This window comes from Leopardus geoffroyi, chromosome E2 (assembly GCF_018350155.1).
Source record: "Leopardus geoffroyi isolate Oge1 chromosome E2, O.geoffroyi_Oge1_pat1.0, whole genome shotgun sequence".
Taxonomy (NCBI): Eukaryota; Metazoa; Chordata; class Mammalia; order Carnivora; family Felidae; genus Leopardus; species Leopardus geoffroyi.
The window spans coordinates 22,874,070-22,901,412 of NC_059335.1; the positions used below are offsets into that span (position 1 = coordinate 22,874,070).

Here is a 27,343-nt window from a genome sequence, read left to right on the forward strand (position 1 = left end):
CCCCAGGGCAGTACCGCTAGGTCCACAGGTAAGGGCCAGGACTGAGGGGAGACAGCGCGGCTCCCAGAGTGCAAATTAAGGCAGCTTAGGGTTATTCGAATGGAGGGTCAGCCCTGAGAGTGAGGGCTTCCCTACATTTGCACCTGAGAGCCTCACTTGCTTCACCCTAGCCAGATCTGCATGCACCTGTCACATGCCTGCACCTGTCACATGCCTGCACTTAATATCCCCTGACCTGCTGAACTGTGTCAGTTCGAGGGGGTAAGGTGGTTCTCACTCCTTTACTCTGCCCTCCTCTGACCACCAGTGAGGATGAGCCTTGTTTGTACACTTTAGCCATTCTGACTCTCCCCCTGGGAATGACCTATACATATCCTTTCCTTTTTTTAGGTTTCTTTTCTATTTTGGGGTTGATTTTCAGAAGGTCCTTGATTATTCTAGTTATAGCCTTTTGTTGATTTAAGGCATGGAGAATATCTTCTAGCTTATCACGCATATGTTCATTTTATCTATAGTAAAGCAACACATTTTGCTGTAGTCAAATCCATCATGTTTTTGCTCATGGATTAAGCTTTGGAGGTAATGATAAATCCTTTCCTATCACATAGATATTTCTTACATTCTAATTTATCAGCTTCATTTTTTACCTTTAATAGATACTTAATCTATTTGGAGTTTATGTATATGGTATGAGGGAGGAATTCAATTTAATTTTTTTCCATTATGTAAAGTCAGTATTTCCCACACCATTTACTAAATAATCTAGCCTTTCTCTAATAACTTGTGATTTTATCTATCACATACCAAGTTACCATATTTAAATGAATTTATTCTGGACTCGCCAAACTATTCCATTTATTTATTTGTTTCTGCACCAATATCACATTATTTTAATTACTACAGTTTTGTAATTTGTTTTATTGCCTGTAGAGCAAGACCTTCCCTTTGCTTTGCTTTTTCAAAATTGTCTTAGCAGATCATGGACCTTTATTCTTCCATATGTATCATAGAGTCAGTTTCTGAAGTTCCAACACAATCAGCCTAGAATTTTTACTGGAATTTCATTGAATATACAGATAGATCACCTACATTCTTTCAAGGTTGAGGCATTACCCCATTATTTAGCTGTGCATTTGGGTCTTTAAAAAACATCCCTCTATTTGAGTTTTAGATTTAGCTCCTTAAAGGTCTTGTGCATTTTGTTGGGTTCCTAACAAATTTCTAAATGCTCCACTATTGTGCAAGGATCTTATTTTTATCACATTTTCAAGAAATGTATTATTATTGCTGAGGTACCCATTAGTGACTTTATATTCTGATCTCATGTAAACTACTCTCATTCAACGCTTTTATTAGGCTAATTGGATTTGTCTGTTGATTCTCTTGTTTTCTACATTGATGATCATTTGACAATAATAACAATGTTCCATAACATGGGTATACCTTGAGGACATTATGTTGAGATAAGTCAGACAGAGAAAGACAAATAGCGTATGATATCCCGTATATGTGGAATCTAAAAAACAAAACAAAAGAAACAAACAAACAAAAAAAAACCTTGGAAAAACAGAGTGGAATGGTGGTTACCAAAGGATGGAGGTAAGGGAATGAGAGAGATGTTGTTTAAGAGTACACAACTAGTAGATAAATAAGTCCTGGGGATCTAATACACAGTGTAGGAATTAGGCAACAACACTGTATTATAAACACTAAACTTGATAAATGACCAAAATAAAAAGAAGAAGGAGGAGGAGGAGGAAGAGAAGGGGAAGGAGAAGCAGCTGCCTTTTTGCTTCCAGTCCTTTATCTCAGTGTTCTCACTTTATTGCACTGGCCAGGACCTTCAAGTACTGTGCTGAATAGTGGCAGGGCCAGAAAACATCCTTGTCTTCTTTCTGAAATTCATTCATTAATTTTAAGAAATCTCTACAGGGGCGCCTGGGTGGCTCAGTGGGTTAAGCGCCCGACTTCGGCTCAGGTCATGATCTCGCGGTCCGTGAGTTCGAGCCCCGCTTCGGGCTCTGTGCTGACAGCTCAGAGCCTGGAGCCTGTTTCAGATTCTGTGTCTCCCTCTCTCTCTGCCCCTCCCCTGTTCACGCTCTGTCTCTCTCTGTCTCAAAAATAAATAAACGCTAAAAAAAAAAATAAAAAAAAAAAAGAAATCTCTACACCCAACATGGGGCTTGAATTCATAACCCCAATTGAGAGTAGCATGCTCCACTGACTGAGCCAGCCAGGCACCTCTCTTTCTGACTTTTAAAAGGCTGATGAGATTCGGATTTTAGCGTAGTATTTAAAGAAGGTGAAAGCAGTCGTTAGAAATCTGCTCTTGAGAACGACTTCTGCAGGAAGGCTGGGTTGAGGCGAGCAAGACAAAAAAGGTAGAACGATGGATTCCCTAGGAACTGTTGCAGTAGTCCAAAAGAAGAACAATGTGGTCCAAATAGGGGCTGTGCCCATGAGTGCGGCAGAGGGATCCCGGGGCAGAACTGATGGGATTTGGGGACAGATTACATTCCGGAGTGAGGAACCAAGCCTGAAGTCTTGTTTGAGGGCTGGCTGCCTGGCTGGGGATATGGTGATGCTATTCAGTGAGGGGGAGATTGTGGGAAAAGCAGATTTAGGGATGGAAGGTGGGTTCTACTTTAGACATGTTTGCCCAGAGTGGGCTGTAGAACATCCAGTGAGGGGTCTACCAGGCATTTGGATAGAAGGAAATAAATTGAGGGCACTAGTCTGGGTGAGGATAAGATTTAGGTGTTAGCGGGAATCTACCCCAAAACCAAGAGCACACTGTATACCCTATATGTTACTCAACTTGACAAGAAAAAAGATGTAGGTGTTAGGCCTAAAAACTCCAAGAGGTATTAGTGAATGTTCACAAAGTACTTTAAAAAGTGCCTGGCACATATGGGTTAGCTGCAAGTAGAACTGTCAACATTATCCGCACAGAGATGGGAATTGAAACCAGGGAATGGACTGACGTCCCAGAAGCCAAGGGGGCTGAAGCCCGAGCCCTGGGCGACATCGACACTGGAGGGGCAGAGGACGCCCAGAAGAGACGGCAGGAAGGGCGGACCGAGAGAGTCTAGGGCAAGAGGATCAAGGTGGAGGGGGTGGCCCTGCCAAGACTGCAGAGGAATCTGGGAGTGAACGTGCCCTTCCGCGAATATCCAAGCTTTACCCAGGTTTCTTTCTGAAGCAGTCTGCATACCGCGACGGACGCACCTCCCTCCTCCAGCTCCTGGCGCGGCGGCCCCGCCTCAGGAGACGCCGGCCACGCCCCGGGTCCGCCCCGCCCCGCCCCCGGCCCGGCGTAGGGCCAGCGCAGAGGCGGGTCCTCCCACCGCCCCGCCCACCACCGATCCGGTCCCGCCCCACCCGCCGGGCGGCCCGCACGGAACCGCAGCTCCCGACCCTGACCCAGGCTCGCCCCCTTGCTTCGCCCGCGCCCGGTTGGCCTGGACAGGGAGCGGTTCTCTCAATCTCCAGGTCGGGCGTCGGAGCGGCTCCAGGCCGAGCTCGGAGTCCCCAGCGCCTGGCCGCCGCCAGGTTCCAGCCGCGCTCCCGCGGCCGCGGCGGGGCGGGGCGGGGCGGGGGCGGGGCCCAGCGACCGCGGGCGGGACAGTGTCACGTGGGTAAACACGCCGCACGTGGAGCCGAGCCTGAGCGCAGAGGGCGGCGCCGAGGCTGACGGAGAGAGGCTGGCCTGCTGCTTCGCGCGGCCTGCGCCCTCCCTGGAGGCCAGAGGAGAAAGCGCTGGGAGGCCGCGGCCGGATAGCGGCCGCGAGCGCGCTCCCCGCTGAGGCTCAGATCCCCCATTCTGTTGCCGGCAAACGGTGGCGCTGAGGTCAGGCTTAGCGGTGCCCTGCCCTGAGGGACGTAATAAACCTGTGATAGCCCGGTACGGTGGGGACAGTCCCATCTCACAGATGGGAAAACCTGAGCAATTAAGAAACTTTTCCAAAGCCACGTGGCCAGAAAGTGGTGCACCCCAGGCCCGAACTCGGGCCGCCTGGTTCCTTCGTGCATGGGTCGGGGTCAAGCTCCTGAAGTTCTCTGCCACCCCTTAGGGTTGGGGCTGGCTGAGACCCTTGGGGACGGGCCTTAGATTCCCCGTTTGTGTGGCAGGGTAAAAGTGGTGCCCGCCTCCACGGGAGACTCGAAGGCGGCGCTCGCCAAATCGTCGCGACAGCGTCCGCCCGGGCGTGGCTGGTATGGAGCTGACGGGGCTTCTGGCCCCGCGTAGCCGCACAAGGAAAGGTCTCTCTTTGGGACCCACCTGTCTCCTCCGGGAGCTGGGAGTTCTCGGCGCCTCCTGCATGAGGCAGCGCCCAGGGCACTCTTGGGCTCCTCCTCCGAGCCGCCTACTACCCTGGCCTCTCTCCTTCCTCTCTGGTCTCTCCTCCTCTTCCTCCTCTCCTTCCTCCTCCCCTCTTCCTCTTCCCCTTCCTCCTCCTCCTCCTCCTCCTCCTCCTCCTCCTCCTGCGCCGCGCGACCAGGGGGCGCCACAACAGTACTGGACCACGGCCTGGGGTCGGGACTGGCAGAGGCCTGGGAGGGGTGGACAGAGCGTTCAGGATTCCTGTCCTGGCCCAAGAGCGAATCTGCTCGGCTCCATGGGCGGTAACCAGCACTCTGGAAAGAGCGAGCGCATGCATCCCTGGCTCCCTCGGGTCCGCAGTCCCGGAAAGGATACTTGGCCCTGACCCTGGGTTGGGTTTTGGGGTTCATATAAACTGGTTAATGAGATTAAACAGGTCCGGGCTTCTCATACAGTGTAGACGCTTGAAACCGCCCCTTACCCCCTTCCGTGTGACCTTGGGCAAGAGGCTGAACCACCAGTCTCAGTTTCCTCTTTTTTAAAATGGGGTTGTGAGACAATTAAGTGACTAAATAAATAATGCCTTGGTAACAGTGCTGTGCATGCTGTTGGTACGCACCCATGCTCTGGCTAGGAACTGTGCTTTCCTGCTGTCTGAATCCAAGCCCAAACCCTAATCCCAGTTCTTGCCTTAAGATCTATTTTACGAAGGTTCCACGCAGGCACCTTTGAATAGTGACTTGCTGTGATGCATTCACTGAGACAGGTCAAGACAGTGACACGGGCCCACAGAAGCTGAACCCTTCTAGTTTCCTCCTTCCTGCTCACTTACCTACTGGCCAGCCTCAGCATGTCTCCCTCTGATAATGCTGCTTCCTTTGCCCCACCCCCACTGAAGGACCAGCAACCATACGTGTTTGGCCACACCTGTTCTGAGCGGCCCTGAACTGCAGTGTGATTTTGGATGGGACACCCTTATTCTCCTAAAGAGAGAAAGTCTAACCACAGTGATTTGGGTCGCAAACAGAGGCTTTGTGCAGGACAGGCCCAGGCCTGGGGCTTTGGCTAGTGAGTACCCTGCTGATCTCTGTCTTTTTCCTCCTGGCCAGACTGGGGGATCACAGGTGCTAGTTTAAGGGAGGGGAAATTGAAACACAGGGAGACCTAGGAGAAACCAGAAGGGAAAATTGGGGGATTTGGGGTTAGGCAGACCTCAGTGGTGTGTAGTTCCACCCCTGAGGCCAGGTGTTGGGGCAGGCTTCCTCACAGGGGTTGTCCAGAACCTTCTCTGCATCCTGGGCTTGGCACAGACAGTGGCCACACACCCGCAGCAAGAAGAATCCTGTTGTTGGAAGCAGGATTTTTGCAGCAGCTTCAGAGCTGTCAACCATTGTTTTGGAGGGTTTCTGTTGTTTGTTACTGTATTTGCTACTTTCTCAGAACAGCATCCCTTGGCTTTTTCTATGGAGCCAGGTGGATCAGGTGGGGCTGACTCCAGCCCTGCGCCAGGGCCAGGCACACAGCCTGTGCTTGGCCAGGCAGAGCACTGTGTCCCCCTGACCACATCCTGATTAGAGAAGGAATGGTCACATGCCCCACACTGGACCAATGAGAGTCATCCTCAGGACTTTGGCTAGAGCTTCTGAGAAGGACGTGCTTGCTGGTAGGAATACTAGCCTAGAGATACTGGCAGGTACCACACGGAGGATGAGGTAAACATAGGACAAAGCAGAGCTGAGCAAGAGAGAAGACAGATTCCTGAGGACCATACAAAACCCAGATCCAGCCATGCCCACAGGTTAGGTATGCCCCTGGGCTATCCAGACAGAAGTCTCCATGAATTTTCCTGTTTGACTTGTGGTTCACTTGCAGTTAAACATCTTGAAGTCATCTGACCATCTGGTTGAGCAAAGACCATAGCTACCATTTCTGGATGAGAAGGCGGAGACTTGGGGGTCTGGAACACATGGCTCATCAGAGGTGGATCTGACCTACGGTTATCGCGAGAGAGTCTCTGCCAGGGGGTTCCTGTATCCTGTGGTCTCTCTCCTGGTCTCCTGTTCTGGCCTTCCTCACCAGTGACTCTGGAGCCTCCCAGCCCAGAGATGCCCTTGACTGTATGTTCTCTGGGTCTGTCTTGTCTGTAATTGTACCTCAGGGCCTGCCATAGAAGCTCTTGGCGAATGCTGGTGGAAAGAATGAATGAGTCATCAAACCCCCTGTGGCTGATTGGGGTTTGGAGGGGTTCAGAAAATCAGGAACTCGCAGAGCTCTTCCACCCTGCCCCTGAACTTGGCATGCACGACAGCCTCTTGCCCCTCACCTTACCTGAAATTTTGCTCCAACCCCTCGGCCCTTCCCTGGACCATCTCATTCATGAATGGCGGTATTGGCCCGTCTTGGGTAGCTGAGTGAGGGATGAGCTTCCACTCTAACTCCCCTACCCTGCCCCCGTTGCTCCATTCCAAAGGCTCAGGCACCCCGGAACTCCTTTCAGAAACACACCCTGAAGGGCCATGGCTGCTGCCCACCAGCACACCAGAAGTGGTGAGTGAGAAGATACGGGAAGAGAGGGCTTGCTGCCGGGCCACGGGCTGTGCACCTCCTGAAATGTGCAGCGGCACATCTGCCCGGAGAAAAAGGGAGGTGGAATTGCAAGCTTCGTTATTTTTACTTTTTGGTGTTGAGGGGCCATCTGTGCAGGTTTGAGCTCATCTGGAGGAACCAGGATTTGTAGATGAAATTCAAATGCAGGATTGCTTTGCAGGCTGTCACGCTGAGACGTTCGCCCAGAGCTGGGGCGGCAGCGCTGATATTTTTGTAGCGGTGGAGAGTCCAGAAGCTGCTCGAGGTGAGCGAGCACGTGGGGCCCTTCCATGGGAGCATCGTCAGGCCCGTGCAGCACCGGTCGGTCTTCTCAGCACTGGTGTCCCCAAGGGTGCCAGGAGGCACCTGGATCACCAGCTGGGCAAACTGGCTCCCACTGCCCTCCAGGAGGACATCTGGAGGGTAGAAGGTCAGGGGGGCGGAGGTGGGCAATGCCAGAGTGGGACGAGGAGGATCTCTGACCCCCTCCCTTGTCACTCGTTTCTCCCAAATGACCTCCATGGACATGCAGCAGCACATCCATCCTTAGGGTATGCCCACGGCCCCCAGTGCCAGCTGCAGGACGCCATGATTCCCCCTGCATGGAAATTCCAGAACTGCCTTGTCCAAGGTGCAGGAGGAGTTGGCCACCCCTCACCCCGCCTCTAGTTTCCCACAAACCAAGGCTGTCTGGGAGTGAGGAGGTGTCATTGTGAAGTGGGGACAGGAGGGTCATCCGATCCCCATTCTAAAAACCCTTTCTGGGGTATTCCAGGTAAGCATCCTGGCATGGGGCTCTCATTTTAACTATCGGCTGCTCACAGCCTGTGCACCACCCCACGCATCCTGTGCTAGTGAAGCTAGTCTCCAAACAACAACACAGGCATCAGGTGTGCACATTTGCCTGGTTCATTTGTAATAGGAAACATTGTTTCTGGCCCAGATGCTTTCCTTGGGCCTGTCCTGGGCCAAATGTGTGCAGCAGCCCGTGATGCGATGGTCCTGGGGAGACAGAGAGCAGGACACAGAGGTTTAGCACATCTCCGTTCGGAAACTCTTCGATGCCATTCCTGACCACTCCTCCCAGGCTCCAGGGTGGGAGGGCGATGACAGACGCGGGCAAATGCTTGGTGGCTCTTTCCGTCACCACTGTGCTCCAACACACACACCCTTTCCTAACTTATGCCAGATAATGAAATCTAATGCCAATAGACAGGGATCGTGGGAAGAAAGCAATCCATAACCTACTTTTTTTTCTTTCTCCAAAACGAATGCTTGGGGTGAGGCATGTGATTTGAGGTGCACCAAGAGGGGTCCTTTGGCTCTGAAATACTGCTTCAAACACACACTCGCACACACACCCTGCCCGTCCCTCCCCCCAGAGGACTCCTCACCCCTGTCAGAGAGAGTACCTGTACAGGGAATTATGGCAAAGCAGAATGGGGGTGGGGGCAGGGCCTGGGGACACAGCAAGTGGCCACTGCCAGGCAAGACTGCTGCTGGCATTGCCAGGGTACAAAAGTGATGGGGAGAGGGGCCCAGAGTAGGCTCTTCCAGGGCCTTGCTGGGCTCCAGGCTCACGCTGGGGCTGACTAGCTTGGGCAGACAGACCTTTTTTTTTTTTTTTTAAACACAGAAACAAAAGGATGAAATCATTAGCATCAATTGGGCACATTCAGTGTAGATTACTGACATGCCATTGTTATGAGGATAAAAGAAATATAATTAATAAAACCCGCCCAGCCCGCCTTTTGTGCTTCCATGAATTCTTTATTGGCATCTGCATCTATCTCATCCACAGACGAGCCCTCTCTCTTCATTGCCCTGGACATCACTAAAATGAACCGTGCAGAAAATCACTCCCAGGATCTGGAAACTCATCTTTTTCTGCTGCAATTTGTCTTTTGATGCCTCCGTTTTCTCCCTTCCAGGGCAGAATTAGCAGTGCAGCACAAGGTTCCATTCAAGGAAGAACAAAGCCTGGCCCAAGGTCCCTCCCACCGAGGACCATGTCGAGGGCCACCCTGCAGGGCCAGTTCCCTTTCAGGCACCAGCCTTTGTGGGGCGGGGGGCTTTTTCTGAAAGTAGCCCTGGAATCACACCTGCCCCACCTCTGGCCTTGGCATGCGGTACATAGGCTGAGTGTCAAAGGTCACCCTGAGGTCACCAGGCAGCCTAGAGGACCAGGGGGAGGTAGGGCAGGCTTTCAGCCCACCTGCTTGCCAGTCTGACTTCTGCCCTGTGCGCTGTCGCCCTTGCCCCGTACCCAGCCTTGCTGCCTTAAAGAAAGAAACCTCCTTTGCATGACAGGAAGCAGGGAAGTTCCCTGAAGTGTACTGCAAACCTAAAAACACCGCAAACCCATCTTTCATCACCACCTGGATGACTGTTTGAAGAGAAACAGAAAACAGCTCTTAACCCCTGAGAGGCTGGGCTCACACTGAGAGAACATGCTGTGGCCTCCCGCTCGCTGGGCAGATGAGGAAACCCAAGCCCGAAGTAGGTAAGCTGAAAGCCCCATGGCCCTTGGGAGGACTCTACTGAAAATCCAGGAATCAAACACAGTGCCCGTGGGAGGCAGGCAGGTAAAGAACATGTCCTTGGACACCAAGATACTTTGTCCTGGTGTTAGACATATTCAAATATCCGACGCTTCCAGGGAGAGAGATGCTCTGTCACTTTTCTTGAACCTTTCTATTTTCTTCACCCATACCGTTTTCTCACTTTTGCTGGAGGTAGGGGTGCAAGCTATTTGTCTTCTGGAGAAGATTGGCAGTGTGTAGGTAAGGATCAGCAGCAGGGAGCCCCAAGCCAGTGGCAGGGGTGGTGGGAACTCTGGTGCCCTGCTGGGTGCTGGGCAGCCGCAGCTCTGTGTGAGCTCTCCCAAGTTGTAGGTCAGCTCAAATGCTTCAAAACCTCCTTGCGGCCCAAACACAACAGAACCCCACTTGGCAGTGCAAGACCCATAGCCCCAGACTCCTGCACAGAGCTGGAGGGGGCTGGGGTGGGTGGAGGACACAGAACTTCAGGAGGAGTGCTTCAGACCAAGGCATCATCTCACATGGACTGAGTGCTCCTTCCTTGCCTACAACAAGGTATAATTTGGTTAGGTGCTTAGCAAGAGGGGCATAGAGAACTTTCTGGACAACTGGAGGAATGGGTTTGTCTGTCTAGCTGTCTTTCCGATGATGCATTGGAGCCTGAGCTTTTGTATGTCGTCCCACCCTTGCGACCCCTCCAGGAATTAGAATTCATTGGTGTGGGGCTCCTTTGCCCAGAAAAAACACTAGAACAGTAACAGCAGTCTCATTCATTTCTGTTAAGGTCTTGCTTTTCGATCTTAATGTTGGTCTTTTGCATATGGAAGATAGCAGGTATTCTCCTGGACATGGAAAAGTAAAAAATTTAATGAAAGTGACTGCACATGTAAGAATCCATCCATCTCTCCATTCATTCAGGGAGAACATATTTTTAATAAGTACCTATCATGTGCCAGGCCCTGCAATCAGGTGCTAAGCAATGAAATCAATAGGCAAGCAATCACTGAAAAATAAAAAGATGGGGGTGAGTTTGTATGGGCATGTGCCTTTTAAACTACTTAAGAGATACAATCAGACGAAGTAGCCCTGTACAAAAACCAGCAAACATTTTGTCTATTCATATGTTACTGAATGCATAGAAAAAATTCTGGAGCAAGGTATACTCTTTTAACATGAAAACTATTAAGAATGGCATCTCTGGGCGGGGTGGGGGGTTCACTTTCGAGGTTGTACATGTTTGTGGTACTCTAATTTATTATAACAAACATGTTCCACTTCCATAATCAGAGAAAAACCAAGAAAGTTAAATAATCGCAATTTGAGGGGCGCTTGGGTGGCTCAGTCAGCTAAACGTCTGACTTCCAGCTCAGGTCATGATCTCACAGTCTGTGAGTTTGAGCCCCGCGTCGGGCTCTGTGCTGACAGCTCAGAGCCTGGAGCCTGCTTCACATTCTGTGTCTCCCTCTCTCTCTGCCCCTCCCCTGCTCATGTTCTGTCTCTCTCTGTCTCAAAAATAAATAAAAACATTAAAAAAAATAGCAATTTGAATGGGAAGAAAAGATGGCGGTACCAAGTGCTGGAGCAGATGTGGGAAGGCAGGAACTCTCACACTCCCTGGCTGGGAGGATAAATTGGCATAATTTGGGGAATTAGCTGACGGCATCTAGTCAAGTTGCAGGAGCACATGGCCTTTGACACAGCGATTCCAGGTCTGGTAATGTGCCCGGAGGAATCCACACCCATGGCACACGTGTGCACAAGATGTTCATTGCAGCATTGTCTGTGACGGTGAAGGAATTGGTGACCTATGTGTGGACCGGCCCGGGAGGGAATATATACACTGTGAGATATTCACACAAGAAAACTCTATCACAGTTCGAAATAAATGAATCCAACCCTACGTGCGTCCGCATGGGTATAACTTGAAAATAATGTTGAAAGAAAATAGGAAGTGGTGTTATTATATGTAAGGTCTGATTCCACTTGTGTGAATTTTTAAGACACTCAGGGCAGTGTTTCTGTAAGGCTATTGCTTATGGAGCCAAATATAAATGATAAAAGTCTAAAAATATGTGTGGGAATCATCCACACTGACCTCAGAGTGATTGTTTCCTCTGAGAAGAGAGACAGAAAGCTGACGGGGCTGGGGAGGGAGACAAGGGGGCCCTTCAATGGAGTCTTCACTGGTATAGTCCTTAAAAAAAAAAGATGTGAAGCCGATTTGGCGAATCTGGTAAGTCATTGTAGTATTTTCTGAGCTTAAACATTTTTGCCTGTCTGATGCATGTGAGCTGTTTTGTTTTGCCTTCCCCTGATGACTTGTGAACTGAGTGGTTTTCCTATGTGTATTGTGTATCCTAGTTCCCATCTTTCCTGAGTGTATGAACAATGGAAAGTGAAGTAAGCAGTTCCCCTAGAAGATGCGCATTGCGATGATGCACAGGTGGAGGCACCCTTCAGGCGGGTGGCTCTGCAGGTGGGGAGCAGGGTGAGTCTGGCAGACTGGAGATGCAAAGTGGGAGCCAGGGAGGCACAGGGGGAGGCGCCAAATGAGTGGTGAGCTTGCCCAGGGCTGGAATGCCGAGGGCAGTGGACCTGAGGCTCCTCCACCTTGTGCCTGGAAGGAATGATACCCGGTGTGTAGCTGGGGGCCTGGGAGAGAGAAATCAGAGAAGTGAGAAGTTCCTAAGGGAACAGGTGGGGGGGGGGGCAGGGTTCACAAAGTGTGGCAAAGAAGCCCTGAAGGATGCCATTAGGTTTGCCTTGTGGGGGTCTTGGGTGGCCTTGGTGAGGGCGGTGTGCGGTGCGTGGGGACAGAAGCCCAAAGCTCGGGAGACAGAAGGTATATGTGACACCAGAGCTCAGCAAAGAAATGACATCAGTGTGGGCCAGACAAGAGTGGTCTCCAGCAGGAGGTGAGGATCTAGCTGACTGGATGGGTTGACAGGCAGAGGTGCAGAGGCAGAAGTCACTGTGGCCTGTAAAGGGATGTTGGGAAGTCCTTCATGCAGGGCCGTTCAGAAAGTCCTGATGCATGTACTCCAGTCATTTTCCCAGGGCACGTGGAGGCAAAACTCTGGGCTTGTTTCTTCAACTCCTGCCTCCTGACGTCGCTCTGAGCACATCACCATCCTCTTCACAAACACCAGCTCCCTGCTGTCCATACATATAGGGACATCAGGCCTGTGTCCAGCTTGACACGTAAAAGCTCATTGTGATGTGGCCTCTGTCACCTCCCCTGCCTCATCTCCCACTTCCTCCACTGACTCGTGATGGCTCTTCACTGGCTGCGGGGGAGGACAAAACAACCCCCTGTCGAACAGAAGTACTGCCCCTGCAACAGACCTGTTCCGTGCCCCCAGACTCCGGGATTCTAGCTGTTTCCTGGTCTCCCCGGCTCACCTGAGCTGTACGCCTGCACCCCATTGCTTTGGTCTCCAGCACTGGGCATGCCCAGTACGCAGCAGGAGCTTGCAAGTGAGGGCGCCTCATATCATCCGAGGGAAGCCCCCATCAGAATAGAACTCACTGCACAGTCAGGTGCTACAGTTTTTGGAATTGGCATTGATCAGGAGAAGCGATTTAAAAGACAGCTGGGGGGAGGGGGTGGCAGAGGGAGTATTTATTTAATGTAGGACAGTATTGCCCTCCCGTCTGAGGCTACTGGGGAATAGTACCTGGTAAGCCTGTGAAACTGAGCACATTAGAGTCTTCTGGAGTTAAATTTGGAATTGGGATGAGTTAGGAAAAATCTATGCTCATTGAATATAAAATGCAATTGTCTGTCAGTGCAGGGACTGAAGTATCTGCAGCAAATTATATTTAAGACTCTATTGTCACAGGCAGATTAGCTAATGCTTGATTTTAAGTATAGGTTTCTAATGCTATTACTCCTGGTTAGCTCTGCCTGGCAGGTAACCTTGTGGAACAAATGACTGCATTGCTTGAATAACATATTTGATCAAACAGGACAATTCTTTCAAAAATTGAGTTCTCTGTGGCAATTTGAGACCTGTAATCAGCAAATTAGATGATTACAGCAGGGATAAAAATAGTCTTCTAACAATGTCCAAGGTATAAATGTGATTTGAATTTCAAAATGTTGAACATGTGGTAGGAAAATGCACGGTTGGGTAAATATGACTAGACATTATCAGATTTGATTTCTCTTTCCAACTCTGCTCTGAGCTACAGCCTAATTTTGCCCGAATAAACTCCAATCTCGTTTGTGTCTGAGTTAGAGGCTACAAGTGGATCTCGCACTGTGCTCCAAACCTTAAAGGGCTCAAAAGCTTTACTTATCTGCCTTTAGGAACTTAAAGTCCATGTATCCCCTTGGTATGAAACCCATGAAACAATGAGCTGTCCAAGTTCCACCCAGGGAAGATGGCATTGGAAAGCCTTCGACACGCACTACCCGAAGACCAGTGTTTTCTTTCTTCGGCACGGAGGTGGGGTGGGGGTGGGGGGGGGTGCCGACGCCAGAGCAGCTCTGGTGAGGTCTAGCCAGCGAACTGCGAGCGGGGGCAGGATGTGAGGATGTGGTTTGCTCTGCCACAATCCAATCAGCCCTCATGGTTGGTCAATAAGTTACTCTTAGTTTCTCCTGTAACACAAGGAAGTTAGACTAAGGGGCCACGTCACCTCCTTCTCCGGGTCCTTCCTGCTCACCGTCTCTGCCTCAGAGTGTCTGTCCACCCAGGTTGACCAGAGCTGCCATTTCCACCCCTGATGTCTGTCGGGCATTAGCAGGCCTCACCTGGTTTTAGCCGAATTGCGGAACAAGACTGACTTGGCAGTTGGGTATGCAGAGCCAACCAGTGAAGTGTGTACTAACTACTAGCAAAAGGAGCTCCTTAAATCAGGGAAACTTGAGTTTCCTTACTAGTGGCTCTTAGGGCTCCTGGCAGGGCCACAGAAAATATCGATTACTATGAATTCCACTTATCCATCCAGGACTCATCCTTCATGAGCCCAGGTGATTCCCATGGCAACACTGTCATTTAATAAAAACAAAAACAAAACACCAATGTCCAGAAATGCAACACTCTTAAGTTTACATGTAAGGCATTCTCATCTCAGCGGATCCGGTAATGCTCCATGATACAAGGGCCAAACAGCCTACGTAGTGTTTACTTCAAACATGCTTTCAAACCAGTTACCTCACGTGTCAAGCCCTCACACTTACCTGAAGCTTTGAGAAATAGAAATGTTTTTCAGTGCCATGATTTTGCATAGAAAATGCCAAGTATAAATTAACCACTTTCAGGATTTTTCCAACAAGTTACTTCCAAATGACCGCCATTTAAAATTCACTGCTTTTTAAGGTGGGAACATCTCTGCCTAAGATGAAGAAATAACTAGCTAGGAGTACCATTTGACTAAATACCATTACATGTAGACTTATAATGCATTTATTAGGAAAACTGTATTAAAGCTTAGAAAACTAGAACATCACAAGGTGAAAAGAGTAGGGTCTCTCTCCACTTCGTCTACGATATGGTACAGTTTTAAAATGGCTGTTTTTCTACTTCAGGCACGATTTTGCAAAATGAAATAAAATACTGAGTCAAAATAAGTGGGATTTATTTGCTCATTCACCCTCCCTTTTATGAACCCATACACCAAAGCGCTGCAAGGAAGTGGAACACAAAACCTGACATGACCACCACTATGAGAATGTTCAACAAAATGCAATGTGAACTGTACACATTAGGCCTTAAAGTGGACAGTGGCCTCCTCCATTAGCAAGGCCCATGGTGACTGTATCGATGGTCACAGAACAGACCGTACACTGACATCTGGCCTTGAGCTACATACAATGTTACTTTACATTTTCTTCAAACTATAGTTTTAGGCTACATCATGTTAACAAGTTCTCCAAACAAAAGTTCTTTAGGTTAAGATTTGAGTAAGGACGAAGAGCATTAAGTAACACTAATTACAGATTCTTTATGTCCTTTGGCCTGTCCTAGGGCAGAAATTATACCTAGGAATCCTCTCGGATGCAGACATGACTCCCCCACTACTGCCACAGCCCTCCAGTGAGCCGCCCCTGAGCAGGGCACTGTGGGAGAAATACCAAATGGAAGCCTCATTCCCACTTCAGGGGACCCATGGGAGGCCTTCGAGGCTGCACCTAGACCTCATGTCAAAAGTTTTCTTTTAAATATATTTGCTTGAAAGGTGTGAGCTTCAAGGAGTACGAAGTTAAAAAAGAGAACCTGGTATAGCCACATTCAAAGGTGACTTCTAACTTAAATGATCAGACATAGCTCATAAAACCAGCTGTCTCAAAGACAGTGTTATCTTTATTAAAAAACGGATAGACATAGCAGCACTTACAAAATAACAGTTCATAAAAGGCATTGTATATTGTCAACTGATAGTGTGAAAAGGGCAGGCCCCCAGCACAGCTGGTTGTGGGCTCCACATCACAATGCTCACAACCACCTGTTCCACTCAATACGACACAACCCAGAACACCCAAGGGGAGACCAACAGCAACGTGGCACTCCTCGACTTCAAGCCTTTGTTATCTGTGTGAATAGTCAATCAAGTCAAGTATCACCCTCCTTAGCAGCATCTGGAGCACTCATTGGTGTTCTGGAGGTGGCTGGTGTACTTGACCCACTTATTTAAAAAAACCTAAGCGTTCAATAAAAAACACTTCTCCCTGTCCAATGCCATCCACAGAAACACTTCGGTTGCGGAAGAGACGTGCTCTTCCATTTAAATGTCTGTAAAAGCTAATGCGCGCCTCTGCCGCGGTGCACAGAAGAGAACTTGGAGCAGGCACTTCTGCACAACTGTCTTTGGTGGAGAATGCTGGTGTGGTCACGCTGTCCCCTGCCCACTGCTCTGCTTCTTGCTGCTCTGTGGGGGAGTGAGGACCCCGGTGGGGAGAGGAGAAATCCTGTTTTGTTCAGACAATATGGCTTTCTTTGCTTGGGCTTTGTCCTGTTAAGAACAAAAGTAAGAAATGTTAAAATGGAAGAGTGTATCCTTTGGGCTTCGCATTCTGTGTGCTCTTTTCTAAGGAAATGAGGGGAAAAAAATAGCAAAGAACAATCTAAAAGTCTCTGGTCTACATGCTATTCAGACACAGCATCTACTGACCACAATTTTCTTTTTTAAGGAACCAAAAGAATTGGACTCTTTCTGGGATATCTGGAGCCTGCCTGAAGAAAAGTGAAGAGGCTATTTAGGCAGTTGTAAGGAATTTATCTGGGAAACGAGGAAGGCTACTGACCAGCAAATCCAAGCTGTTTATATGGGTCTGGATGTTGTGTGCATCTTCAGCAGGAACTCCCCTGAAGTGCTTAAGTTTTGAACTTCCTGTCTCCCTTATGACCATTGCAAATGGAACCATCCACTTGACACACTTCTCTATATCACACCACTGATACCCTGCAACGAAAATAAATTTTAGGCTCAATTGGTTTGGAAGTTTAGTACACCTTGTGAATGGACCGGAAAGCCAACGTACCTGAAACCTTTTGCATCAATTCAGAGGAAGAGAAATGATACAAGGCAGAAGCAGCAAGTACACCATAGGGAAATTCTAAGCAGCCAACATCCAGGACACAAAGATCTAAAAGCTATGGAGAAGAAAAAGAACACTGAGGCAGATGGCCAACATACATCCCTTCTAGAGTTAATCTAATGACGGGGTAGGCAGCCCCACAGAGGTAACAGAGCCACTTACCTCTGCAATCTGTATGAAGATTTGCTGGGGATACTGTGGCAGGAGCACTTCATATAAATCATTTAGATATGCAACCTGCATATATACATTCAGCCAGGACACAATGGTCAGGGGACTTAAATGCCACTTAAGGGCCTAAGGGAAAACAGACAAAAGAGACCAATGGTTGAGAAAAGAAAAAGGTATTTCTGCTCCCCTTGGGCCTCTAAAGGAGTTCAAAATGAAGCCATGTTCCACGCCACAATGTGTCCAGCTGGAGAACACCTAGGCAGATGCACTCACACGAATGTGGAAAAGCTATTATGTATGCATTTTTTAAAAAGGACTGAAAAATTAACTTGTAACATACCTTCATAATGATTAATTCCATGCTAAGAATTTCCTCTCCTGAGCAAGCCCCATCTGTAACATACGCAAACTGGTGCAGCTTTGGAGGATAGATTTCCTAAAAGGAAATATAAGGGAGAAACACCTAGCAAAAATCTCTAATAGTTTTAACTTATAATGTACATCCAAATATTGTTTTTAGTACTCTACCAGGAAAAGAGAGAGGGAGCACCATGGAATACATATAGGGGCTACTCTGCTGGTCAAAATGTGTTCACTGTGAAAGAAACAACTCCCCCCGCCCCAATAAAGAAATGCATAAACACAACTTCTATTCAGTGGGGAGAGTTTTGAAATTTTCACCTTTTTAATACCTTTAGCAACATGTTTGCAAGTTAGGCCCATCCACCCTTCTAAGCATTCCAAAATTTTTAATCCTCTTGGGTCAAAGTTCAATTTTTTGGCTTAAAGTAACTACCTTAACTTAAACATTTTATAGACTCACTACTTCTTTCACTTCTTGGTTAATTTCTAGCCCTTTCTGCATGTATCTTTACTTTAGATGACCTCAAATTAGAAAAACGTAGACAAAAAGTTGGCGTCTTCCAGTAATCTCAGAGGATCTCAAGAAACGGCATATGCCACATAACATTTGAAAATGATTTACCTCAAGTTTGGCAGCAATAAATAAAGATGAAATCCCAATAAGCTGTAAAAGTGTTTTTACGATATTTTGTTGTGTTGCCATATACCGATCAAAGAAATCCTGTGCCAAGTAAAATGTCTCTCTGTGAAGTTTATAGACTTCACACACCTGAAAAAACAGTAAGTTTTAGAACAGTTACTTGAGGAAAAAAGAAAGACAAAAAAAAAAAAAACAAACAAAACAAAAAAAAACACAAAACCCAAAAACCAAAAAACAACAAAAACATAAACATTTGTCATGAGTTTTGGTGAAGGACAATATAACCAAATCAGGAGAGACAGAACTTTGCTTTTCTGAAAGGATTGTTACCTTGCTTGTCCCCAAGCATGCACACAATGAAAAACTAGAACTCGCATACAAGGATTAAGTGTTCTATGATCTACATTAATAATAATAATAGTAACAGAAAATGTTCACAGGCAGGGGAAGGAAGGTATGTTCATTGCCTGGTACAGCAGCATTTTCATGGAAAAAGTGTGAATAATTATCTCAAACTGTAATATCAGGACCATGCCTGCCCTGCCCACCTCATAGGATTGCTGAGAGACAGGGGAAAATGGTGTGCATGAGGGAGCTGAAGAAGACCAAGGAAATATTAGACCTCAACTCATCACCACCATCAAATGTCTGTTTATACATATAAAACTGCTATTCCTAAACAGGCCTTCCCATGTATAAGTGTAATTCATGGGGTTAAGGCGCCAGAGAAACAACAGAACATTAATAGAAAATTCCATCAATCACCAAACAGTATTTCTAAAGTCCAGGCTAGGGCATATTTAAAGTCAGTTTTCATAAAGTAACACAATTACAATCTGATCAGAAGTGAAACTAGAGCTTCTGTCCTCTCAGGAACAAACTCTCAAACTTGTGTCACCTGGCTCACAACTGGGCACACAGTATGAGCGCCACCTTTCCCACACGCGTGCTGACTTCCTGGCAGGGCTAGAGGCTGAGAAACAGCATCACTGCACACAAGCCTCAAGTATTGTCTCAGCAAGGACAAAACGGTTACCATTCTTTTCTATCTTTTCAATGGTATTACATGACTTTTTTGACGGACTTTCAGAGAAAAACCTTCCTTAAAGTATTTGGCATCAACTGCATAATACAAATAGAACTTCCCAGTCACAACATCTAATGAGTTGAAGCGTGGGAGAATGCAGCACACTACACATCTAATGCTTCAAGGAATTATAAATTGACCCAAAGGGCCCAGAAAGTCTATGTGCCATAGTGGGCCTGTGGATGGCACCTGCAAGGCCTCTAGTTTCAAGCAGGCCTGCCAAAGAACTCAGTACAGAAAATGTTAGTATTTTCAGAGACCAATAAAGAGAAGCGAATTAATAATGGTAAAAACAGCTATCTTTTCTTGCCTATTATGTAAGCTGTCCTTCATACACACTATTTCTAATCCATATAAACTCTGCAAGGAAAATACTGGTAGCAAATATTACAGATGAGAAAACCAAGATTCTAAGTTAAGTGACTTGCCTGATGAAGACACATAGATGGTGGCAGCAGGGAATTTGATTCTAGGATGAGCATAACAGGGGTACGAATATCCCTGGACACACACTTTCCAAAGAGTACAGAGCAGTTTGTTTTTAGGGAATATTTAGGCATGCAACTTCCTTATGTCCTTTTCCACAAAATGGATCTGCCTGAGATGTCCTTCAACATCACAGAAGATGTTGAACATCCCATTTCTCATCACCCAAGGCTCACAGAGGTGTCCAGGAAGCATCCTGAGGCACTACTGAGTCACCGACACTTCCTCTCAGAAAGAGGTACACTGCCCATACAATATCGCTTTTTATGTTTAATTACCCATCAAAATATGTAATACTTGTTCTTTTTCTTAATTCATTTTACTATTTTTGAGAGAGCAAGAGAGAGAAAGACAGACAGTGTGGGGGAGGGGCTGAGAAAGAGGGAGACAGAGGATCTGAAGAGGGCTCTGCGCTGACAGCAGAGAGCTTGATGTGGGACTCAAACCCATGAACCATGAGAGCATGACCTGAGCCCAAATTGGGTGCTTAACTGACTGAGCCACCCAGGCACCCCAGTACTTGTTCTTTTGATCAATTGTTGCAGAGAAGTACGATAGTGTGGCTAATAAAAGAATTAACCGATATATTTTGTTAAGAGGATATTCTGTGGGGAAAGGGAAATGGATTCTAAAGAGTTAAAAAGGAACAATGTAAGCTCTCTGTTAAAGATAAGCCTGTTCATATATTTTTAAAACTTATGATAGTGGCTATCAAATAGCTGTTATCTGCATTCCACTGGATATATTTAAAAGTAATTTAATTAACAAAGACCAAATATCAATATTTACAGTTAAGTGGAAAATAGAACTTCTGGAATTATTTGAGCTTTGAAGAAAAAAATTCGATGCCAACTTAAAAGCAGATATCTAAGAGGTAAAGAGACTTCAGAAATTCTAAGGTAGAATGCAAGCAAAACGTTAAACTGCTGTAGTATATATACCACAGCCTCAGAGACACAGAATGTGTCGATGGGATGAAACGCACAGAGATCATAACAACACAGAAGATTCCAGAAGTGGTCAATGCTTCCAGTCAGCAGGAAGACTCAAGCTCACCTCCATTAACCAATCCAGAAGAATTGCTCGCATTTTAGGCTGCAGGAGAGGGTGCCGCTGCATAAAGTGCTTATCCCTTAAGTAGGTCTTCTCCTTGTTTAACATGATTTTCCAAACCTCGTCTCTATTTGCCCAGCTACAAAACACACAACCAAGTGAAAAACAACAGGTAGGTGTCAATATGCATCCATTCTAACTCGGTGAGCTTGAGCACAAGGAGGAAGAGACCTGGAAAGCACGTGGTGGTCAACTTACTTCAGTATAGGCAGTGGTGAGGCTCTGGAGGGCATGAAACTCTGAGGCCCACAGGTGGAACTAGGGTACGTTGGCTCATCCTCTTCTTTGTCAGGTGTAGGAATCAAGGAGCAGGGGTTTTCACACACTGAACTGCCATCCCAAGGCTATAGAAGAAAAACGTATTTTTAAATGTTTGACGCGAGGCAGCTATTTTTGCATTCATTGATTTGTAGAACAGCTAGCAAAACAGAAAATGCCTTAACACTGCAGAGCAATCTCCAGACCTAAATATATATTCTGGCTTAAATTAAGATGAATATGGAACGGCGAAGGAAAAGCCACAGTGATGACCCCAGGCTTTCGTTTCATTCGTCATTGACTTAGGAGTCTATACAGTAGATATCTAAGAAAACTCCAAAGTCAGGAGCATTTGGATCCTCCACACTGTCACACTCGTAAGAAGTACCTGAGCAGTAAGATGGATGCAAGGGGGGTTAAGCTAAAACACCAACACCTCTTACAATACAATATGAACCAAACCGAACCACAAATTCATTTGCAGGCCAGTAAGACACTGTGCATAGTTTCTGAAGTGTCTCGTGGGATTATCTGGTCACAACTCAAAAATTTGCTTAACAAGTACAACTAATTTACAAAAATGTCTTAAAAGTGAAAGAATTTCCAATAAAAGTATTTAGTTACATAAGCACTGCATATTCACCAGTTATGCTTGTGAAGATCAAAAATGTAAACTGATTACCATCTATATTTAAAGTCTCCCCATCTGAAAACAAAAACCCATCGAATGTGCATCTTTCGGTATTACATAATGGGGACCTTTTGTTTTCCTTAACTCAAAACAAAACAGTATCTGCCTAGTTAAAACCAAATCCAGGAATGGTCACAGGATATACTAAGAAGTCTGTGGAGACAGAAGCCAGATACCCCTGAAGACCTTTGAATCCTGCCCCCAAAGTCTTGCAAAGAATAAGATTCAAATAACTGACAAGTGAATAAACCATCATTAAAAACCCAAACAATTTGCTTTTCTTGTAAAGGTTCCAGATCCTTAATGTTATTCAATTTTCAATATTTGGAATATACTAAGGTCATTTTGCCATTTAGAAAATTTTCTCTTTAAAGCTACTCTGTTTATCATCCTACTCTGAAAAGAAACCTATGATTGACTTTTTTGAATTATAAAGAGTGATTGTGTTAACAATATGGCAGGTAACAATCCCACCAGTACGGAAGCCTTGGCATTTTTTTTTTTTAACACAGACAGCTCATGAAGGTTGACTAAAGAAAAGCGACAATGGGATGACTAGAAATAAGCATGGGGGGACTTGGGCTCCAGGTGCTGCCTGGAAAGTATGGTAGACGGAGGCTATCACAGCACACCAGCCACTTTCAGAGGAAGCCAGAGCACTTTCCGTGTACTAAGAGAGCAAAGCAGGATAAAGCTCTTCTCCACCCAGGGTGCAAAGAATTGGGCATGCAAATTAGCCATGACAACCCCTGCCAACAGCTGTTCCAGAAGGGCAGCCTCCTCTTCCAGCTCTAGTATCACGTGCTGGTAGCATTTCCTTGACTCAAAAAGGGTCACATTACAAGTGCCTCAAGTTGCTCTTCATTCAAGAATAAATTCTAATTTTGAAGGCAGAAGCTGGGTGCCACCCTCTACAGCCAGATGGCCGAAATAGCGGAGAGCGGGCTTTGGGGGATAAAATGGTGGCAGTTTCTAACCTGCAGGTTCATAGACAGATTGTGTGAATCACAGCAGATAAATGGTTCTGAAAGTTGGCCCTTAACTTGAGCCTATACCGGGTTTCAAAGGAGGCGAGATCGGTCCGACTTTAGGAAGGAATGGGATAAGAGCAAGAGACCAATTTTCACTATTTGTAATCACTTCAGACTCCTTATGCCACTTTTAAATAAGAATAGAACTACTTATGTAAAATTAGGTTCTGCGAAGTCATTCATGGAAAGTCCAGCATTTCACTTACACAAAAGGTCAGGTCTTATGCAAAAAATTAAACAAAATGGATGTGTTAAATGGATTTTAGATAAAAGGGTATTCTTTTTGTTAAGAAAGGTCTAAGGTAAGAATCAAAGGTTCTCTGAGGTCTTGATGAAGCAGTTATAAGGAAGTTAGCGTAATGGCTACAAGTGACTCAAGGCTACTGTACTGTGTTGAACTGTAACTCCCTAGAAAAATTGTGTGTCATTAATAGGCAAAAAGGTTGTGTTACCCCAAAACTCTAGCTTCATGAATCTACACAGAGAAATAACAAAAGACAACAAATTCCTCTGTAAACAGATGGGCAGTTTTCAAGCTATCTGCTGTACAAAATGTGCAGAAACCTGTTGTCACTAATCTCGGAACAACCATGAAAATTCCTTCTAGTTAGTGGGAAATGATACGGCTATTCATGTACCACAGTTATCAACTGTCCGCAATTTAGGGATAGGACCACAGACAGCCCCACTTAGGCACCCTAGCACCTTGAGAACACAAACTATTCTAAAACTCTAAGAAGTCAATATGGATGCCTTTACTTCATTCTCAGTTGGAAATTTCAATTCAAATAGCTGGGAAAACAAGCAACCTTGAGTTTCACAAAGTGGAGATCCATTTTATCATAACCCACAAAAATCAAATTGCTTAAGGTTTTTTGTTTTTAAGGAGAGAAAAAGAAAAGGAAAGAACTGGGATGCGCTGTCTCATTTCCTTCCCTAAAGTGAATGAAGTATTTCTTCTTCTAATAGAGAAGAAAATCATCAACGCCTTGTTTAATATTTGGTGGACCGCCCCAGAAATGCTAATTCCTAAGGTCTTATGTGCAGTCACAATTGTTACCGCAAACCCACTGCTTTAAAGCCCTTCACTCTTCCAGAACCAGCTATGGCTGTTGCTTACTGCCCAACAAAGTGATGTGCAGCCCAGTGCTAACCTAGTTGGAACCATTGCCCTCAGCTCAAATAATACTCCTGCTCAGCTTTTATCCGTGATAGGGTCAGAAGGCCCGATCCACTAGTTTGGAGATAGGTTGCTTCCCCTGCTAGAACCATTAACTATGGTCTCCAGCCATTTCTGGAGGTAGAGAGATAACACAAGCTTTTTCTGGTAGGAGCTTCTGATATTGTAATGATATCATGAGCACGCAGGAAATTTGGCGGTAACTCCATGAAGGAGAGGCAAGAGAAGTGGACTAGTCAATTGAAAAAATGTGTTGAGACATATATGTCATTACACAGAATGTTCCACTAACATTCTGGCTGAGGCCAGGTGGAGCCCCAGACAGCAGTGATCATTGTAGGTAACTGCTAGATGGGCTGAGAACTTCCAGAAGGGGGGAAAAGTTAGAAACCTGACCTAAAGGGGGTGGGAGGGGGAATGGAGGTCCTTAAGCACCATGATGGAAAAACAGTAGCATGGATGGGGAGAATTCATGGTTGCTCATGAACACACACAAACACCCATCATCATACCCAAAGAGCTCTGTGTCAGGAGCCCTCCCCCCAGTTCACCAGCCCAGAGACAAGGCCCTAGGATGAACTCCGCCCCTGATTGCACAGGACTCTGGGTTACTTTCCTCCTCTGAGTCTGAGTTTCCTCAAGGGCAAAAGGAGAGAACTGAGTTATTTGATGTCCATTCTGGTTCTTCCAGACATCAGCGCATATTTGTAATCTCAAAGGTGCCGGTCAGGAACACAAGACCTCGCTGGAATCCCAAAGCTGGCAGAGGTCAGTGCCACTGACAGGCAGAGCTCAGCCATATGTACTGCGGCCAAAGGTAGAGAAAAACCCTTCAGCAGGAGGGTTTTGGAGACTGAGACTCAATTTAACCCACAAAGAGCAGGAGGCCCTCCACCTAGGCCCAATTAGCAATTGTACCTACCTGACTGCTGCACTGGCTTCTCACAGTCCTGTCAATTTTTGCAATTTCTTCATCTGGATCCTGCAAAAACTAACATAAAACAACCCCCACCCCACAAGGAAACACACCAAACAACCCAAAGACAAAAACAGAAAAGAGAGAAAAAGTTGGTTAGGTTATAGGCACCATTTCTGCCAAATGCACCCCATTAACCCCCTAACAATAAACATGTGGTGGATGGAGCCAGTCTGGTACCCAGGTAAGATTGTGTGTGTGTGTGGGGGGGGGGGGGGGGGGTCTCCTCCCCCACCTGTCTCCTTTGTACTCACAACAGCCACATTTGCCTTTCTTTTCCTGGAGCGAACAGAGACATCGGTGCCACTTTCCTCTTTCATGGTGTCCCGTTCCTTTGCATCCCTGCAAAGCCAGGGTGGCACAGAGGTCAGGGTGAATTTTCCCCAAATCTAGGTCCACCCCTCCCCCACCGCTGAACACCCTTCCCGTCCCCCCCCCAGCGACCGGGCCACTCACCTCTCCCTTCTCTCCCTCGGCATGGCTTGGGGCGTGGGATCAGATCTCAGACCTTGGGGGCACAAACCGGGCAGTGGGGTGAGGAGGACCAGAGGTGGGGGGCCAGGGCCCGCCGGCCCGCCCCGGACACCCCTCCCCCTCCCGCGCGGGCGGCGGCGGCGGCGGGAGCCTCCCGGGCCGGTCAGGAAAATGGCCGATGGGCCCGGGGTGGCCTGTCACCCGCGGCGCCGCCACCAACCCGCGATGCCGGGTCCGAACCGGGGGTTGGGGTGGGGGCCCGGACGCCCCCTGGAAATCCCCTCCTGCCCATCGCCTTCCTTGGGGCTCAAGCTGCCTCAGTCTCCCCCTCAACACCTTCCCATGGTCCGTCTCTGAGCCACCCTACAGGGGCACCCCACGCTGACGACTCGGGGACCTGGCGACCCGGCCTCGCCCCACCCCCACCCCGGCCCGGCCCGACCCGGGCGCTCTGGGAGTCCTCGCCGCCGCACCGTCCCGCAGCCCCGCGGCCCCACGGCAGGGCCCTTACCCAAAGCCGTCTCCGCGGCAGGCAGGCGGCACGAGCTGAGGCCCGACGCAGGAGGCAGAGGCGAGCGGGAAGCCGGGAGGCGGCGGCGGGCCGAGCGCGCGGCGGTGGCGGGATCCGCGCCTGCCCCCTACACCGCGCTGGCGGCCGAGCCGGCTGCTCCTGCGCCCGGCTAAGAGCGGGACATTTAAAAATCCCTGCGCGCGGAACCGGCCCCCGGCCCGCCCTCGCGCCCTCCCGCCACCCTCCGCCCCGCCCCGGCCGCTCAGAGCCCCTCAGCGGCCGCCCGAGGGCCCGGGCCCGCCCAGCAGCCGCCCTCAGGACCGCCCCGCCGCGGCGCAAGCCAGCCGAGGCGCTCCGAACCGACGGGGGGGCGTGGCCTGAGCGGGGGCGGGGCTAAGTGACAGGGCCTGCGCGCCGCAGGGGCGGGGCCCGGGCCGTGGCGGGGCCTGCGCGGCGCAAGCTGCGGCGCCGCGCGGGGCGGGACGCGGGAGGCCGGCTGGCGCGCGCGGTAGAGGGCGGGGCCGCGTTCGGGCGGGCGGGCCGCGGGGGAGGTCTGGCGAGCGCGCGCGCGCGCGCGGCGGAGGGGCGGGCCGCGGGGCTCCGGGGGCGGAGCCGAGTGGCGCTGGAGCGGCAAAAGGCCGCGTGGCCGGCGCTGGGGGAATGTAAACACGGCAGGCGGCGAGGGTTCTGGCTGGGGCAGGGGTCTGGCAGGGGCGAGCGGGAGGACCCGCCGTCGGTCGGCCTGCCGCGCGCGCGTACTGTCCCTCCTTGCACGTCCTTCCCGTCCCGAGACGCAGGGTTCCGGCCCCTGAGTCGGGGCGGGGATGTGCCCAAGGTCACAGCGCCTGGTCGTTGGCCTACAACGTGTGCCTCCGGCAGTCGCCGGGATCTGGGGCGCCGGTGGAACAGTTGTTCCTGGAGGTACGTCCACGCATCCATCCAAGCCATTCATTCAACTAACAGCCCAGCACCTTCCCTGTATTTCCCTCCCCCACAAACTCTTCACGACGTTGGAATTTCAGGCAGCCCCTCTAGCTGAAAGCCGTTCCCAGAGGCTCGCATCGGACCGGGATGAAATCCGCACTCCCTGCCCTGGCGAACAGGGCTCCACCTGACCTGGCCTTCGCATCCTGTCAGACTTCCCTGCAACCCCCTCCCCTCACATCTCACCGCCCTTGTCCTTTCTCACCTCAGGGCCTTGGGGCTTGTGCCCTGCGAGGGCACCTCCGGCTGTTCTTCCTTCCCAAGAAATTCAAGGTCTTCAGTGACCACTTAACCTGGAGCACCCCTCTCCCCAGGACTTCCTCTCCATCTTTTTGCCCGGCTGTGTTTCCTTGACAGAACTTGCGGCCAGAAGACTCTTGCT

General features: G+C 48.6%; 1 protein-coding gene across 2 annotated transcripts; it reads right to left on the reverse strand.

Annotated features, from left to right (window-relative positions):
- Nucleotides 1-15,729: 15,729 nt before the first annotated feature.
- CCNE1 (cyclin E1) lies at nucleotides 15,730-26,203 on the reverse strand. 2 transcript variants are annotated; one of them, XM_045442603.1, is made up of 12 exons: nucleotides 25,978-26,203; nucleotides 25,449-25,500; nucleotides 25,247-25,334; nucleotides 24,939-24,998; nucleotides 21,055-21,200; nucleotides 20,800-20,935; nucleotides 18,153-18,299; nucleotides 17,508-17,603; nucleotides 17,159-17,293; nucleotides 16,940-17,051; nucleotides 16,703-16,860; nucleotides 15,730-16,410 (listed from the first exon to the last, which is right to left on the reverse strand). In XM_045442603.1, the coding sequence occupies exons 2-12, from the start codon at nucleotides 25,469-25,471 to the stop codon at nucleotides 16,288-16,290; spliced, it is 1,224 nt and encodes a 407-aa protein (XP_045298559.1). In that variant the 5' UTR covers nucleotides 25,472-25,500; nucleotides 25,978-26,203; the 3' UTR covers nucleotides 15,730-16,287. The 2 variants fall into 2 exon arrangements, with proteins under 2 accessions (XP_045298559.1, XP_045298558.1); XM_045442602.1 differs by having other exon boundaries at nucleotides 24,939-25,007; nucleotides 25,978-26,202.
- Nucleotides 26,204-27,343: the final 1,140 nt, after the last annotated feature.

What these genes read in the sequence shown, in the direction of transcription:
- CCNE1 (XM_045442602.1), bottom strand. Translation starts at nt 25,471, where the DNA reads ATGCCGAGGGAGAGAAGGGAGAG. An exon ending in CCGAGGGAGAGAAGGGAGAG is followed by an intron (nt 25,335 to 25,448) that starts GTGAGTGGCCCG and finishes CTGGCTTTGCAG; the next exon opens with GGATGCAAAGGAACGGGACA. An exon ending in TCACCACTGCCTATACTGAA is followed by an intron (nt 20,936 to 21,054) that starts GTAAGTTGACCA and finishes TGTGTTTTGTAG; the next exon opens with CTGGGCAAATAGAGACGAGG.